At 54.7% G+C, this 15,477-nt stretch overlaps 1 protein-coding gene across 2 annotated transcripts in view; it reads left to right on the plus strand.

Moving 5' to 3' along the window:
- The first annotated feature begins 621 nt into the window (after positions 1-621).
- The window catches only part of Sorcs2 (sortilin related VPS10 domain containing receptor 2), a 385,723-nt gene continuing 370,867 nt past the window's right edge, over positions 622-15,477 (plus strand). The window contains exon 1 of one of the 2 annotated variants that reach the window (XM_016004035.3): positions 622-1,219. In XM_016004035.3, the coding sequence (XP_015859521.1) occupies positions 734-1,219 (486 nt within the window). In that variant the 5' untranslated portion in view covers positions 622-733. The remainder of the gene's footprint in view (positions 1,220-15,477) is intronic. The other variant, XM_006985589.4, reaches the window with a different exon arrangement.

Consider the following 15,477-nt stretch of genomic DNA (forward strand, 5'->3'; position numbering starts at 1 on the left):
TTTCCTCGCGTTCTGTGGTGGCCTATGCCATCTGGCTAGGACCTCTCTTTTCTGTTCTTCTTGCCCGGCTACACAGGTGTACTCTTCTGCTCAGGGGCTCCCCCTGGGGTTGGGAGATAAAGCCCGTGTCTGAGGTACTGCGTGGGTCTTGGGGTGATACCCCAAGGCTCCTGCACAGTCGTCAGCTGCCTGGAACATCTCATGACTCTCAGGCATCCCCCTGACCCTCTCCAGCAGCGCCCAGAGGAGGCGCTCTCACCACTTCTGCTGAAGGGCTGCTCTGGAGTTTGGCCTCTAACCAGGCTACTTGGGTGTGGCCTGTCTCCCTTTGTTGCACCCCGTTGTGCCCCAAGTGCCTGGAACTCTGGCTGGCCAAGTGTAGATGTTCCGTAAACGCCCCGAGAAAGGCAGGGAGGATAGAAAGAGGGAGGGAGAGGAGGATCTAGAGTGAGGCTGGGAGTCACTGTGAGGGAAGGAAAGGGGTCTTGGAGGTGTGACTGCGCTCAGGACATCCTGGTTTAGCCCGGCCCGGCCCGGCCCAGAGCTGCGGCGGCTCCAACGCGGCCGGCAGGTGGCGGTGCTTCCTTGGCTGCGTGGCGGTTTTGAGTCCCCTCCTCCCGCGCTCCCTCCCTCCCGGCTCCTTTCTCTGCGCTCCTGCTCGAGCTCCCAGCGCCCTCCCGCTCTCCCGGCCGCTGTGTCGCCCGCACCACCCCGCCGCTGCTTACCGGCAACCATGGCGCACCGGGGAATCCCGAGCGCCCCGAGGCGTCCTGGCCTCACCTTGCCGGCCCCAGGCTCTCATGCTCCGCCGCCGCCACGCTGGCCGCGCTTGTGGCCGCTGCCGCTGCCGCTGCCGCTGCTGCTGGTGGTGTTGGTGGCTGCCTGCGGGGCGGCAGGGAGCTCCCTCGAGTCCGGGCGCCTGGGTCCCAGCGTACAGGTCACCCGGCTGCTGCACGCGGGACCCACGGAGTTCGGCGATATCGAGGATCCGCAGACACGAGGATTCGAGCCCAGCGCCCTGGGTCATGGTCCGGGTCTTGCTTCGGGTCCCAGCGCAGATGGCGCCCCAGCTCCGGGCAAGGAGCGCAGGGCGCGGGCGGCGCCGGTGGCCGGTTCGGCTTCGCGCGCGCAGGTCTCGCTCATCAGCACGTCGTTCGTGCTCAAGGGGGACGCCACGCACAACCAGGCAATGGTGCACTGGACAGGAGAAAACAGCAGCGTAAGTGACCTCCGTGCGCCCCCGGCCCTGCCCGGACACCTCTAGATACTCAGGGAGACCACCATAGCCCCCTACTTCCGGACCACCCGTGGTCACCCCTGCTGGGCATTCTTGGCGACTTGGGGGACGCGAGTCACCTCGGCGGCGCCCCTACTGGCTTCTGGCTATGGGTTACTTTTGGAAGGGTACTCAAATTTGTGAGACTCGGTCTCGCTCATGTGGCGTTCCCGAAGATCTGGGGACCCCAAGTGTCCCTGGCTTCTAGATCTGGGCTACGGGGAAGTCCCTAGAGTCTTCGGGATCGGGACAACATGACTCCAGGTCCTTGAGGGCCACCCAGCTCTGTGCCGCGTGGATGGTGGGTCGCCCACACACTGCACTGCACCCAGCGGCTCCAGTGTGCACCTCTGGAATTGCTGGCTCTGGAGTCCTTACGACCCGATCTATGCTGATCTTGGGGGCCAGGATATCCCTGTCAGTTCCATGCCCTGTTCTAAGACTCTTAATTCTAGGATTGTTCCTCCTCGGTGTCCCACAGCTGTCTTTGGTCTGCCCGGACCTAGGAGTGTTTAACGTTGTTTAACGTTGTGAGGGCTTTAGGTCGGGCTGCCAACTCCCTGCCCTTCTCCCATACCTCTCCCTCTGGCTGGAGAGAGACTTCCAGCATCCTTCACCCTCTAACACACCCAGATCTAGGATCTAGCCCCCCCCCCCCCCGTTCCTGTTTTGGTAGTGTACCTCAGGGGCTTCGTTTTTCCTGGTTAAAGGCCATAGCCTCTCCCGTCCCTTCTGGGTAGTCCCAGGTGTATGCACACCAGGTTTGCAAATTTGTGCTATCCAGGGAAGTGTGTTTTCATGAAGAGGGAGCTAGGAATCCCTTCTCACTGGTCTGCACCACTGTCCACTCACACTTTCCACTTATCCCCCCCCCCCCCGCCCCCCAGCTGACTTCGCCTCTTTATCTCCCAAGTTTGGGGGAAATACATAGGGCCAGCGTCCCTGCATGTACTGGCGGTGGAGTGGACGGGTCTCCTAATTTGGTTGTCAGGGGCTGCAGACACTTTTACCCCTGTCCCCTCTCCTAGCACTCTTGGTGACTGCCAGGAGGTTTCCATTTGTGCTGGAGAAGTGGCCTTGGCTGGCCCAAAGCCCAGTCCTGCTGGCTCCTCCCCCACTGACTGGCTGCATCCAGGATGCAGGTGCCTTGCCTGGTCCCTAGTTAATGGCATCTCTAGGAAGACTAGCAGCCTTCGGAGGGCAGAGCTAGTGCTGTGGATGCATCTGGCCAGCAGGGGGCAGTCAGGGTGCTGATCAGAGTGTCTTACAGAAGGTGGGTGCTTCTCCTAAGAAGGGTGTGGAGGTCCCTGCTACCCTTCTCCCCTGAACCTTGAGCAAGCCCTCAAGCTCCAGGTGTATCGTTGGTCCCGTTCTTTCGGGACTGGCTAGTACCTGAAGATAAACTGTGTCCCCTGTGCCGTAGGCTAATATTCTTCAGGACTGAGAGGCAGCCAAGAAACCAAGAACTGAAAGGGACAGAAACACATTGAGAGTAAGCTCCGTGCGTTTGGAGTGTTGAGGTTGTGGATCCAGCTAGCTTACTCTTGTCACTCTGCCTCTTAACTTCATGGGAGAAGGGTATGAGAGAGGAGAGTGAGACACTGTGTGTGGGAGAAGGAGTCACAGGAAAGGGGGCCAGCTGTTTCTAGGATGGGTTGGTGTCCCCTGAACCCCATCTAGGTTCAGAGCCTGGCCCCTGAGTGGCCTCTTTGGAGAGTTGAGGATGGGGAGTGACTGGCCAAAGAATTGGAAAGGAGCCTTGAGGGACCCTCTTCTGGAGCCATGGTGACATGAGGGCAGGTGTAAAATGTGGACAGTAGGGCACAGCCTGGCGCGTAGCCCACACTTAGCTGAATGTGTGTGGGACAGCATGGACATGGTGCCCGGGCATCTGACTCAAGCCTTCTCCCCCCTCCCCACTCATTACACTCAGCCCTGGGTCATAAAGGAAGATGGGATGGGATTCTTTCCCGAAAACCCGGCCACTGGTGGCTGGGGATGCTCTCAGAGGCTCCCCTTGCCCGAGAAGACCCAGGAATGGAGAAAGAAGGGTGAGGACGGCCCGTGAGAGCTGCCTCAGTAAACTGGTCCCTTTAAACGTGGTTCTCTCAGATCTGATTGTGCACAGCACATTCTTGGCATGTGAAGTGTCTTGGAAGTGCACCGCTCCCCCCATGCTCAATGTGCAGCCCCGGGGACAAAGATGAGAGCTGGCACTTGGCAGTTGGCTGTACCTCTTGCTCGAAGCACCGTGTCTCTGTGAGCTTGGACGAGAAAGGAGCAGACCCAGGGACTCGTTGCTGAGTGCTGTTGTTATGAAGTTGCCTTTCGGCTGCTTGCCCCTGCCCTCTCTGCAGATGTGGTCCACAGCCGAGCATCTGCGCTACCATGTCAGGTGCTTTTCAAAATACGAGCGTCGGGGGAGGGGTACACTCTCAGAAATGGCATTAGTGAGCATCCCGCTAAGGGATGGGCTGAGGGATGGCGGGGACTCAAGCTGGTTCCCAGACAGTCCCTGTCACTGCAGCTCTGGGAACATATGTGAGTTTTCCTTGCAAAGGCTCGATTCTTCCCGCTCCCATGGAGATAGGGAAGAGGACTCTCTTGGAAGTTCAAACAGGGCCTCTCCAGCTGACGGTTTAGCTGTGGCAACACATTGTTATATGCGAGATGAATGCTTCATGGGAACCGGCCGTGGTTGCCTTTTGAGAGACTGCAGATTGGGCTGTGCACACAAGGCCCTGCATCTCCACACTGCCCTTGGAGGCAGTGAGGTTGTACAAAGGCAGGAAATAGACCACAGTGCTGGGCTCCACCTGAGGGTGGTAGTTTCTTGTTAGCCTGGTAGGAGTATGAGGTACTGTTTTCGGGGTAATTGCTTACTTAAGCACAGTTGTTCCCCCCACGCCCCAATCCTCCCCACCCCCCACCTCCGGCTTCTTCCCACAAGGGACTTGCATTGCAGCTTTGACTCATGGTTCAACTTGGATGTGAGCTTCCTACAGCCAGGTCCAATCTCTGTTCCTCAGGCTGACCATTTCCCTCCCTCCCTCCTGCCTCGGGGTCTCCCAGTAGTGGTGGTGAGTGTTCACAGATAATCTTGGGCAGATTAAGCACTCTCCACACCAGGCATCTGGTTGGACTCCCTACCTTCGTCATTTTGTATAAATGCAGAGAGCCCAAGGCGGGTCAGAGGGTGGGTTCTCTGCGCTGGAAGATCTAGGGTAGCCTATCTGCCTCAGTTCCTTGTATAGAGAAACCATAGCTTCTGCCTGAGTTATATGGGAATTCTGTCATGACCCCCGCTGCAGGTCAGATTCCTTGAGGGCAGATGCATTAGTTTGCTCTAGTTTTGTGACAAAGGACCATGACAGCGTGGGCCCTGGACAGCAGGCTCCTTTTGTCCCTTTCTTTCCACCTGGGATGGGATCATTCTTTCTAATTGGAACACCGGTATCATCAGGTCAAGGCCACCTTGACAGACTCATTATAATAGAATCACTGTTAGACACTCTACTCCAGATCTATCCAAGTTTGGAGGTCCTGGATTAGGACTTCAATTTATGAACTTTGGGGGAGGGGCTGACACAATTCAGCCCCCCAGATCAGGGAGTAGGTCTCACTTGTCATCCTCTGAACATAGCACCTGGAGCTCAGAGCCATCTGGTGGGAGAGACAAGGTGGACGTAAACAGGCAGCTACAAGAAAGGCATCATCAGGGAGGCTGGTATAGAAGGGGTGGCCTCAGGGCTGGCTCGAAGGATGAGTCGGTGGAGCAGATGAGAGAGGGAGAATGTTCTATCGGGAGTGACAGCCTGAGCGAGACCTGTGAGGTAGGAATTTGAAGGTCACACCTGCCATATAGAGACATCGAATGCGTTGTGTGGGAGCAGAACCCTGAGGAGAGAAGTGGGGAGGAGGGGGAAGTTTGCCCGTGCTCCCCAAATGTGCAGCTGAAAGCCTGTGGCAATGTTGGGTTGGTGGATAGTTAAGCTTTGGGACCTTCCGGGCTGGGTGTGTCTCAGGCTCACCTTGTGGCCTTGGATCCTAGGACAGATGGAAGAGATGCTCTGGGCCTTTGTCTTCACCATGGAAAGGGGAGACTTGCCGGTTCGTGGGTTGGTAGTACAAGGGTCGGTTTATCTACGTGAAATGCACAAATCAGAGCATGACGTGTAGCTAGACATTAGCGTGACACCCAGCCCAGTTGTGGCCAGAAATGAGTGCAGGGTTGAGGCCAGTGAGACTCTGTACTGTTGAGGTTGTGCCTGGGCTGTGTTGGGGAGAGGAAGTCTGAGGGGGGTGTCCAGGTAAGGATGAAGGGTGTCCTGTCAGTCTCTTTCTTCAGTGCTGGGCTCTGAGGCTCCAGGTCAGTCTCCACCCACTGAGTCCTTCTGAGATCTGAAATGAATGGGTTCTTACCTGGGACAAAGCTGACTTATAGCCTTGCTTCCTACAACTGTGGTTTTGTGGTGTCCCAGTAGAAGCATTTCAATGGCTCCTGGGCATTGCAAGTTCCTGAGTTCAGGGCTCCGGGGAGCCAGTCTCCAATTGTTCTGGGGCAGGAGCAGAGGCCTGCCTTCCCATGGACGCTGAGACTGGCAGCCTGTAGGCACTGAGCATTTGTCTTTGAAGCCACTACCAAGGTGTTCAGTGGCCACCCAAGTGAGACAGATACCAAGGATGCTGTGGCTGATGGGAGTGTCTGTCTCACATAGGCTGTCAGGAGCTTGCCACTGGCCTGTGAGCCTGTCAGGACCTTAAGTCGAGTGTCGGGATGAAGAATGAGGAGAGAGACGGAGATGCCTGTGTCATGTGACAGGTGACAGTCACAGAGCAGTGTGCTGTGATAAAGGTTCTGTAGGAGCAAACCACAGGTGCACACTCTGGGGGCCTCCTGTTCTGTGCTGAGGGTACCCCAGGGTCCAGTGCTGAGGGTGTCCCAGGGCCTTGTGTTGAGGGTGCCCTGGGTTCTGTGCCATGCGGAGTGACATTATATGGAGGGTTCACAGGTGCTGAGGGACCCTGCCAGACTCTGTGTGTGAGCATGACCATTTGTATCCTGCATAACTTTCTTCCCGGGAGATGGGGTGGGGGAGGGACTCTGGTGACATTGAGAGCCATTCTTGAGGGCAGGGGAGGCAGGCTGCATTTCCCCTTGGGCCCAGGCTGGCACTCAGGGAAGTGATAAGGCTTTGCAGCCTGTTGGATGACATCTTCCCATGTAAACACTTGACGTCTAGTGGGAGCATCCCAAGAACCCCAGGGCCTGCAGTTCACAGAGACTGGGAAGATGAAGGGGTACAGATGGGGTTTGGGGAGAGAGGGGACAGCTTATTTTAACTGTGGAGGAGCCTGAGGAAAATTAAGTCAATTGACCAGGGCAGTGAGCTAGGTGTGGGGAGCAGCAGAGGCCTGGGTGGGAGGAGGCATTTAGGGCTGACGGGGCTGCAGCACCCCCCTCCACACACACCCAGTGCATGCCACCTGAGTCAGGAGCTCTTTCAGGGATCTCCTGGCTGGCAGGGGTCTGAGGGAGACTATGGGTTCTGGCACCACCACCTTCTTTGGCTGGAGGTGGACCGCTGCCTTCCTTGGCGGTCTCCAATGTGAACAGATGTGGTGTCACTGTGGATCGAGGTTCCCCCTGCACTCTGTGTCACCTCTGGGCATCTCAGGTCTGATCTGTTCTTGTCCCTTCTCAGGATCCCTGATGGTCCCCAGCATCACTCTCCCAGTACCTCCCACGGACCCTACGGTCCTATCCTGCTTAGTTCTCTACTGGGTGACCCAGAGTCCAGAGACATGCCTCTGTGTGTGTGTGTGTGTGTGTGTGTGTGTGTGTGTGTGTGTGTGTCTGTGTCTGTGTCTGTGTGTGCATGCGCTTGTGCATGTGCGTGTGTGTGTGTGCATGTGTGTATCTGCATGTGTGTGTGTATGTGTCTGTGTGTGTGCATGTGTGTGTCTGTATGTCTGTGTGTGCGTGTGTGTGTGTGTGTCTGTGTGTGTGTGTCTGTGCGTGTGTGTGTGTCTGTGTGTGTGTCTGTGTGTGTGTGTCTGTGTGTGTGTGTCTGTGTGTGTGTGTCTGTGTGTGTGTCTGTGTGTGTGTGTCTGTGTGTGTGTGTCTGTGTGTGTGTGCATGTGTGTATCTGCATGTGTGTGTATGTGTCTGTGTGTGTGCATGTGTGTGTCTGTATGTCTGTGTGTGCACGCACTTGTGCATGTGTGTGTGTGTGCGCGCGTGTGTGTGTCTGTGTGTGTCTCTGTGTGTGTCTGTGTGTGTGTGTCTGTGCGTGTGTGTCTGTGCGTGTGTGTCTGTGTGTGTGTGTCTGTGTGTGTGTGTCTGTGTGTGTGTGTGTCTGTGTGTGTGTGCATGTGTGTATCTGCATGTGTGTGTATGTGTCTGTGTGTGTGCATGTGTGTGTCTGTATGTCTGTGTGTGCACGCACTTGTGCATGTGTGTGTGTGTGCACGTGTGTGTGTCTGTGTGTGTCTCTGTGTGTGTCTGTGTGTGTGTGTCTGTGCGTGTGTGTCTGTGTGTGTGTCTGTGCGTGTGTGTGTGTGTGTGTGTGTGTCTGTGTGTGTGTGTCTGTGTGTGTCTGTGTGTGTGTGTCTCTGTGTGTGTCTGTGTGTGTCTGTGTGTGTCTGTGTGTGTGTCTGTGTGTGTGTGTGTCTGTGTGTGTGTGGACTGGGCTGAATGGAGGCCTCTTGCCTTTAGCTCCTGTGTGCAGGACGTGCAGGGCCAGGACGGCCACAGGAGCTATGCTTTGGGAGCCTCTCATGCTCTTCTAGAGCCACTGAGCTCCGAGAGTTCGAATTCTTTGAGGAGGGATGAGGTGTCTGCTCCAGGCCTTGCCAAGGACTGTCAGCACTGGGTAGGAGGAGACTGGGCATGCAGAGTGTGAGCTGGTGTGAGTCCCCATGTGGCGGGACCCATGGCAAGTGTCAGCAAGGGTGGGAGGCTGAGGGGACAGTCACTAGTGTGAGCTCCTATGTGGTGGGACTCATGGTCTCCTCTGAGCCTCTGACCCCCGGGAACCCTGCCCTGTCCTCCAGGATGTCCACTTGTCTCCCCATTAACCCTGGGCTTTCGGGCCTCTCCACCTCCGTCACTGAAAGTGTTTACTCTTGCACCCTTGCTTTCTTAGGCCTCAGTTTCCTCATCTGTAGCATGAGCGGCAGTGCCAGGTGATTTCCAAATCCCTACCCACTATGGACTCTGTGCGTACATTTAATTTATTCATACTTTATTTACAGATGTGGTGAGCAGGGCTGAAGAGTGGGAGGCTGAAGAGCCCAGGGCTGATACACACAGCTCCCTCTTCTTAATGCTGCTGTAGGTGCAGGCCTTAATGCCCCAAGGCTCCAGTGTGGACTCCAGCAGCAGGCCCAGCCAGGCTCGCCTCATCCTGCTGTTCTTCTTGAGTGAGGACAGAACATCCCTGAGCCGGCTTGGCAAAGCATGGAGAACAATTCCTGTGTCAGGCTGGTAGTCGGCCTGAGTACCTGTGTGGAGCCCGGACAGCATGGGTGGAGTCTAGACAGCGTGTTGTCCATGTCCTCTTCCACTCTGCGGTTTTCCAAGACCCTGCACGTCACTTCCTCGTTCTTTCTTTTCTGGCACAGTGTAGGTCCCAGGCCCTAGTACCTGTGCACTCAGCTAATATTTGCTGAGTGCTTCTTGTGTACCCGGCAGGGTCAACGATCAGGGCTGCAGCATGGAGCCCAGTGAAGCAAAGGCCTTGCCTGGTGAGATGCTGAGTGGCGACAGAATTCTGCCCAGAGTGTCCTCAGGGCTGTGTGAAGACGTGGGCAGGGGAATGTGGTAGGACTTCCTGGAGGAGGTCCAGATGGAGCCAGTCTGAAGGACGAGGAGAAGAGCCTCACCTGGCCTGAGGAGGAGATTGGAAAAGTCGGGATATTGAGGCCAAAGGGATGTGAGGAGCTGAGAAGCCTGGAGAGAGTTCACAGGCAGAGAAGGGAGATGTCTGCCATCAGGAAGCCTGGCTCGGAGGTGCCAGGACAGCCCTTCAGCAAAGTTCCTGACACACTTCACACACCCACTCCCGCTTTAATGAAGGGCCTCTTTAGTCTGTAGTTGCAGAAGGTTCCAGAGCGCATTCTAAAGAGGTCATAAATTAGCTCGTCCGTGCACCCCCGTAAATTAGCTCGTCCGCGTACCCCCGCAGGGTTAGAGTGCAGCCTGTGGCTTGCACAGACCTCTCCAGAGTTGCCGTTACTCCATGATGATGAATTTCCAGTCAGGCCAGGACTTGCCAGGGAGTGATGTAAAGGAGCACAGAGTTGGAGCACCTGGAAAACCAGCTGGGTGCCTTCATGGGTGCCTGAGCTTATAGGCTGCCTTCTGGACTCATACTCTAAGAGGGGCTTCCTTATCAACCCTTGCCAGGGGCCGACTTCTGCTTCATCATCTTGATGGCCTTCTCTGGGTCAAGGGAGGCTGGGCCCCGAGGGTGTAATGATATCACTAGGACTGCTACACAGGGCCATTATCTTCCCTCTGGAGGTGCAGGGAGCAGAACCGTGTTCTGCCCCTCAGGACTTCTAGTCTTTAAAATGTGGGTAACAATCTATGTGTGTTAGGCTGATTTTTGGCCTGGGCATTATGGGCATCCGCAGGGTGCATGCTTGTATTGGATCATTTCATGGCTGCTTTGGCTATGGGAAACCCTTTCAGGCCTTCCTGGACCGGCCCCACAAGGCTGGAAACTGAAGAAGCAGACGTGTGGCTCCCCCAGTCTGTGTAGGTGCTGGGTGATGATGATGGCAGGTGCTGGGCCTTTTCCGTGACACCCTAGGATCGCTGACACTTGGCAGTCCACAGAGTGCTCATCACCCTGAATCCGAGTAAGCTCCCTCCATCATTTGAACATTGACTAGGGCTACTGGAGGGAGAGCAGGCCCTGGAAAGCTAGAAATGAGAACTACAAAGTCCTCCATTCTTTGAAGGTGGACAAGCCCCTTCCTAGTTTCTGCTTCTGCAGCAGTTGGTTGCTTATTTGCACAGAAAATTACAATCATTTAATTAGTTTCTCCTCACACCAGCTCGAAGGTCTTAAAATAACAGCACTCGCCTTCCTTACTAATTTTCTTGCAGAAGCGGATGATTTGCTTCAATGTCGAGCTAGCCTCAACTTGAGCACAGCACGTCTCTTGCGGACGCCATTTCCTGATGCTCATGGATAGATTGAGTTCAAATGAAATCAAGAAAAGAGCCCAGCCAAGTGCAGGCCCCTGTGTGGCTCAACCTGGAGTCCGAGAGTTCTTTTTGAGTTTTCTTGCCCTTGTGTATATTGTGAAGTATCAGCATGGGTACCATGGCCGAGGCACAGAGGAGAGGTGGCCTCTGCCAGTGAGGGCCGCCTCCTGCCTCTGCCTCTGAGGTAGTTTGACTTTATCAGAGCATTCTTCTCTGTTTGCATAGAGTTCTGGATTAGGGACAATAGAGTGAATAACCGTAGCCACATCCGGAAGCCTGTGCCCCCTCATTGTAGAGACGATACTACCATGTCCTTTACAGCTGTGACCGATATGCATGCAGTTGTCCTCAGGGCTTGCTGGGCACAGTCATTAAGGGTCCCGGGCATGACTGGAATGTCATTAGTCCTGAACACAAGCTTTCTCTCTCTTTTAAAAATATAAGGAGTATTTTGGGGCCAATGAGATGGCTCAGCAGGTAAAGGAGGCAAACCTAAGGATCAGGGTGAGATCCCGGGAGCCTCTGACCTCCACACATGTCACAGCGTGCACAAAGGCACACACACACACACACACACACACACACACACACACACACACAGACAACATGAATAGGAAGTGTAGGCATTCTTTAAATAAATATTTTTGTTTTTCTTGACTGTGATTTGTATTGTGGTTACATAACATTTTTTCGTTGTACCTATTTTTAAATGCACAGCCCAGCAGCATTAGGGCACTTGTGTTGCTGTGCAACCACCCCCACCTTTCATTTCTAGAATGTTCCCCCCGCTGAAACTCTGTCTCTACTAAGTGCTAACACCCCCCCCCCCCAGGCCTGGTAGGCATCACTCTGTGAGTCTGACAGCTCTGGACCTCTCGTGAGTGGGAGGGAGCTAGAGTAGCTGTCCTTCTGTGATTGGCTTGTTAGCCTCATGTCCTGTGTTCATCCATGTTGTGACATGTGGAGGCATGTCCTCTTTGGGGGACTGTATAATGCTTCATTGAATGGATGGACCACATTTTGGTCCCATTCATCAGATGATGGATGTTTGAATGGTTTCCGCCTTTGGCTAATAGTGAACGAAGCTGTGAGTGCAGACCCACAGTGACCTGTTTAATCCTGGCTTCAGGTCTCTGGGGGTATTGGTTTGGAAATAGAACTGCTGGGTCATAGGGTGACTGTTTAACTTCTGGATTGAGCATGGACTTGAATGGGAGCAAGGTCCCTTTTGTGCTGCCTTGAACTTTGACACCTGCCAGGTTGGTGTGTGGCTGCAATCCTTAAGAGAACCCTGAGAGTGCCATGGCTTGCCTGTGCCCAGGAAGGAGGGTAGCACAGCTGTTGCTGGAGCCAGTGTGCTTCTGAGACTCAAGATAGAGGCTGCTGGCAAGCCCAGGACATCTACATCCATCGCCTGTGTGATACAGGCCTGGACTGGTGTGGTGCTGGGCCAAGGGTGGGAATCATGGAGAGCTGGGCTGCTGTGGTGTCGGGCCAAGGGTGGGAATCATGGAGAGCTGGGCTGCTGTGGTGCTGGGCCAAGGGTGGGAATCATCATCCTGAGGTGGAGGTTTCCTCCAGGTATTGTGGAAGCTGCAGGTCACATTTCAAGTTCATACCCCCGTCTCTTCCTCCTAGCTTTTAGGCATTTTTCCCTATTGACTTCCTTATTGACCAGCTAAGTAATTCAATTTTCACTCCGTAAAAATAAAGCACTCAATAAAAATCCCTATGTTTTTCTCAATTTATTCCCATCAATACCTCTTAACCCTGTTGGAGTTTGTTGTCTGATTTATCATTTGATGGCTGAGCAGGGCATTTGGGTGTTGGAGTCCTGCAATCCAAATACCCATCTCTGTGATTTGAGGCAGCTTCTGCGTACCCACCTTCCTCAGAGTCAGGCCCTGAGGGGAGCCCTGGCACAGTATGGAGTTTCCTGGCCTCATCTTGGCAAAAGAGTTCCTACCTCTCTGTGCCCGTAGACTCCATCCACCTCACCTCTGGAGAAGAGCGAGGGACTCTCTTGGAATGTGGATTTTATAGTTGTTGTAAAATGAATAGGTATAAAAGAAGCCAACTCTTTGTGAAGTTATCAAAACACAACTAATCTCTTTGAAAACATTTGATCAGAGGCATGGGGGTTGTCATGGTTTGGAAGCTGTGGTCAGTGTAAATGCCGTTCTGAGATGCAGGACTGCTGTGACTCACCCAAAGTGATGGTGGCCGCGGTCCTGATGCTACTGCTGTGACTTTCTAATGGAAGGAGCGACCTCATTTTGTAGTCTGTGAAAATAAAGAAGTTGTTTCTTGGGTCACGGTCATGGCTCTGGAAGAGCCAGCACAGAGACACATGCAGAGAACTGGGCTGGTGTGGTGCTGGGTCAGTGGTGGGAATCATGGAGAGCTGGGCTGGTGTGGTGCTGGGCCAAGGGTGGGAATCATGGAGAGCTGGGCTGGTGTGATGCTGGGTCAGTGGTGGGAATCATGGAGAGCTGGGCTGGTGTGGTGCTGGGTCAGTGGTGGGAATCATGGAGAACTGGGCTGGTGTGATGCTGGGTCAGTGGTGGGAATCATGGAGAGCTGGGCTGGTGTGGTGCTGGGTCAGTGGTGGGAATCATGGAGAGCTGGGCTGGTGTGTTTCTGGGTGAAGGGTAGGAATCATGGAGAACTGGGCCTCCATGGAGGCTGTCCTCCAGTACATGGTAGATGCTCAGTTAACATCTGTTTATGATGTGATACGACAGGAGACCACTGTCCAGAGACCCAGCTACTGAGCTCCTGTAAGCACAGAGGAATCTCCATTTTATGCTGGGAGGCCCAGGGTACATCTCTGTAAGGAGAACAACTAAGAGGGAGACGTATGAGTCTTACCCAAGAAGAGCCAGGCCGGAGGGCAGAAGCTGCCTGACTCCTGCTGGAGGCTGTGCAGCCAGACTACAGCACAGACTGTGCCCATTGCCAGACCAGCCTCGGCCTTCCTGCCTGGACAGGTCAGCCAGGAGCCAGGGTGCTCCATGGAGAGAAAACCCTCGCTCCCAAAGGAAGTTGGGATGTTTAAATAGTGCCCTTGTTCTCAGCCCCATCTCGTTTACGACAGGCAGAGCCAAGCAGAAAACCCAGGGGACACAGCTGCCTAGCCTTTGACAAAGAGGGTTGACAGAGATCGCAGACTGTGGGCAGGTGGAGCCGCTGGAGAACTTTCTGGAAAGAGCAAATGGGAGGATTTGGGAGCTCAGGGTTAGCAGGAGAGAGAGAGAGAGAGAGAGAGAGAGAGAGAGAGAGAGAGATCTTCCATACAGAGCACTTTGCTAAGTCGCTTATCTATTCCACCGCCTAACTACCCAGTCACTCTCATTTCTTCTGGGGCCCTGCCTTGTGGTCAGCATCCAGGGGATACTAGCTTTGGAAGTCTGGGGATCCCTCTGGGGAGAAGCCCCTCAGATGACCTCTGCATGTGTCCGGGGCCTTGGCTTCATTCTGTGTCTGGGAATTGATATGCTACCTCTAAAAGGCTGAAGAGGTGCCCTTCTTAGAGGCCCCTCCTGCCTCCGCCTGTCCCATGTGTCACCCCATCCCACCATGCAGCCTGGGTTAGGGGGCCTCCTGTGCTCTGATGTGCTGGGCTGTGGTGTTCCTGATGGTCTCCTTGATGGGGTGGCTTAGGTGGCTGTGCACACAGCTCTGAGGAAGGGCTCTCTCCCCTGCATTACTGGGCCTCAGTTTCTCTACACACTAAGGTACTGTTGCCCCTGGACCATCAGGGAAGGGACTGGCCACACAGTTGTCAGAAATCATAATTTTCTGGCTTCTTAAAACAGGGTTCCACGTGGTTCCATTTTCTTCCCATTTCCGGAGTTGCCCACTTCAGTGAAAGGAAGGCCCTAGGCCCCTCGTGAAACACTCATCTCTAGGGTCCATCTCTGCAGAAAGCCTTTCTCGTTGACATCTGGTTTTTCACAAGTTTCCTGATCTGAGTTATTGCTGGAATGCTACCTCTTAAGAGCAAGCCAGAATTTCTCTCCCTGTCGCTGGAGGCGGAGCAGAGGCCTGGCAGAGAGCAGGAAACCCGAAACCCCATGCTTCTGGGGCTGGTGTAGGGACAGGACCCCTGAGCTCAGAGCTGGTTTTCCCTGCTCTTTTCTTGACCGAGGCTCTGGGTGGCAGCCACTGGTATAGGGGAAGCTGTGGCACTGAGGTGGCCTCTCTCTGGCCTGGCTGCTCCAGCTTGGCATTTGGTTCTGGCCACCTGACCTTGTGAGCTGGCATTGGGGGGATCTGATGCTGTCTGTCCATGTGGCATGGCAGGGAGACCTATTGTCCCCCTTTTCCAGGGCAGGAGAAAGCCCTGCTTCCTACTCTATTTCCAGAGGCCTGTGGTGGGGGTGCGGGTAGGGGAGCTACTGTCTGCTGGAGACTTTGAGCGTGGCCAGACAGGAAGAGCAGTGCCAAGGCTGATCCACTCTGCCTTCCCCTGTAGACACACTGTGTGTCAGACTGGCTTCAAGGACTTCCTGAGATCAAAGATGCCAAGACCCTCCTGGCTTGCTTGATTCAGTCGTGTGTGTGTGTGTGTGTGTGTGTGTGTGTGTGTGTGTGTGTGTGTGTGTGTGTGATGGGGTGGGATGCCACCCATAAGAACATGGGAGGTTGCTCAAGGGCTCTGCAATGGGCTTTTTAGCACCCATGAAGTCACAGGCTCCCACCTGTGGCTTCCTTAGCTCTTAGTGTGTCTCCAGCACTGGTTACTTGGTCTCCACCTCAGCTCTGCTGCCCATGCTCTTCATGACTCAAGTTCTTCCTCTAGGAAGGCCCCGAGGCTCTGCTCCCAGGCCCGGCCAACACTGCTCACTGGGCGGGGTCAGAGGCACAGAGTGGCTCTGTGCCTGGGACACCTGCTAAGCATGACAGCATTGTGTGTTGCTGCCTGTGTCCCCGCAGCCATGAGTCAGGTGACTAGGTGACAGCTCTGTGCTCTCCCTCC

The sequence above is a fragment of the Peromyscus maniculatus genome, chromosome 10 (genome assembly GCF_049852395.1).
Source record: "Peromyscus maniculatus bairdii isolate BWxNUB_F1_BW_parent chromosome 10, HU_Pman_BW_mat_3.1, whole genome shotgun sequence".
In the NCBI taxonomy this organism is placed as follows: Eukaryota; Metazoa; Chordata; class Mammalia; order Rodentia; family Cricetidae; genus Peromyscus; species Peromyscus maniculatus.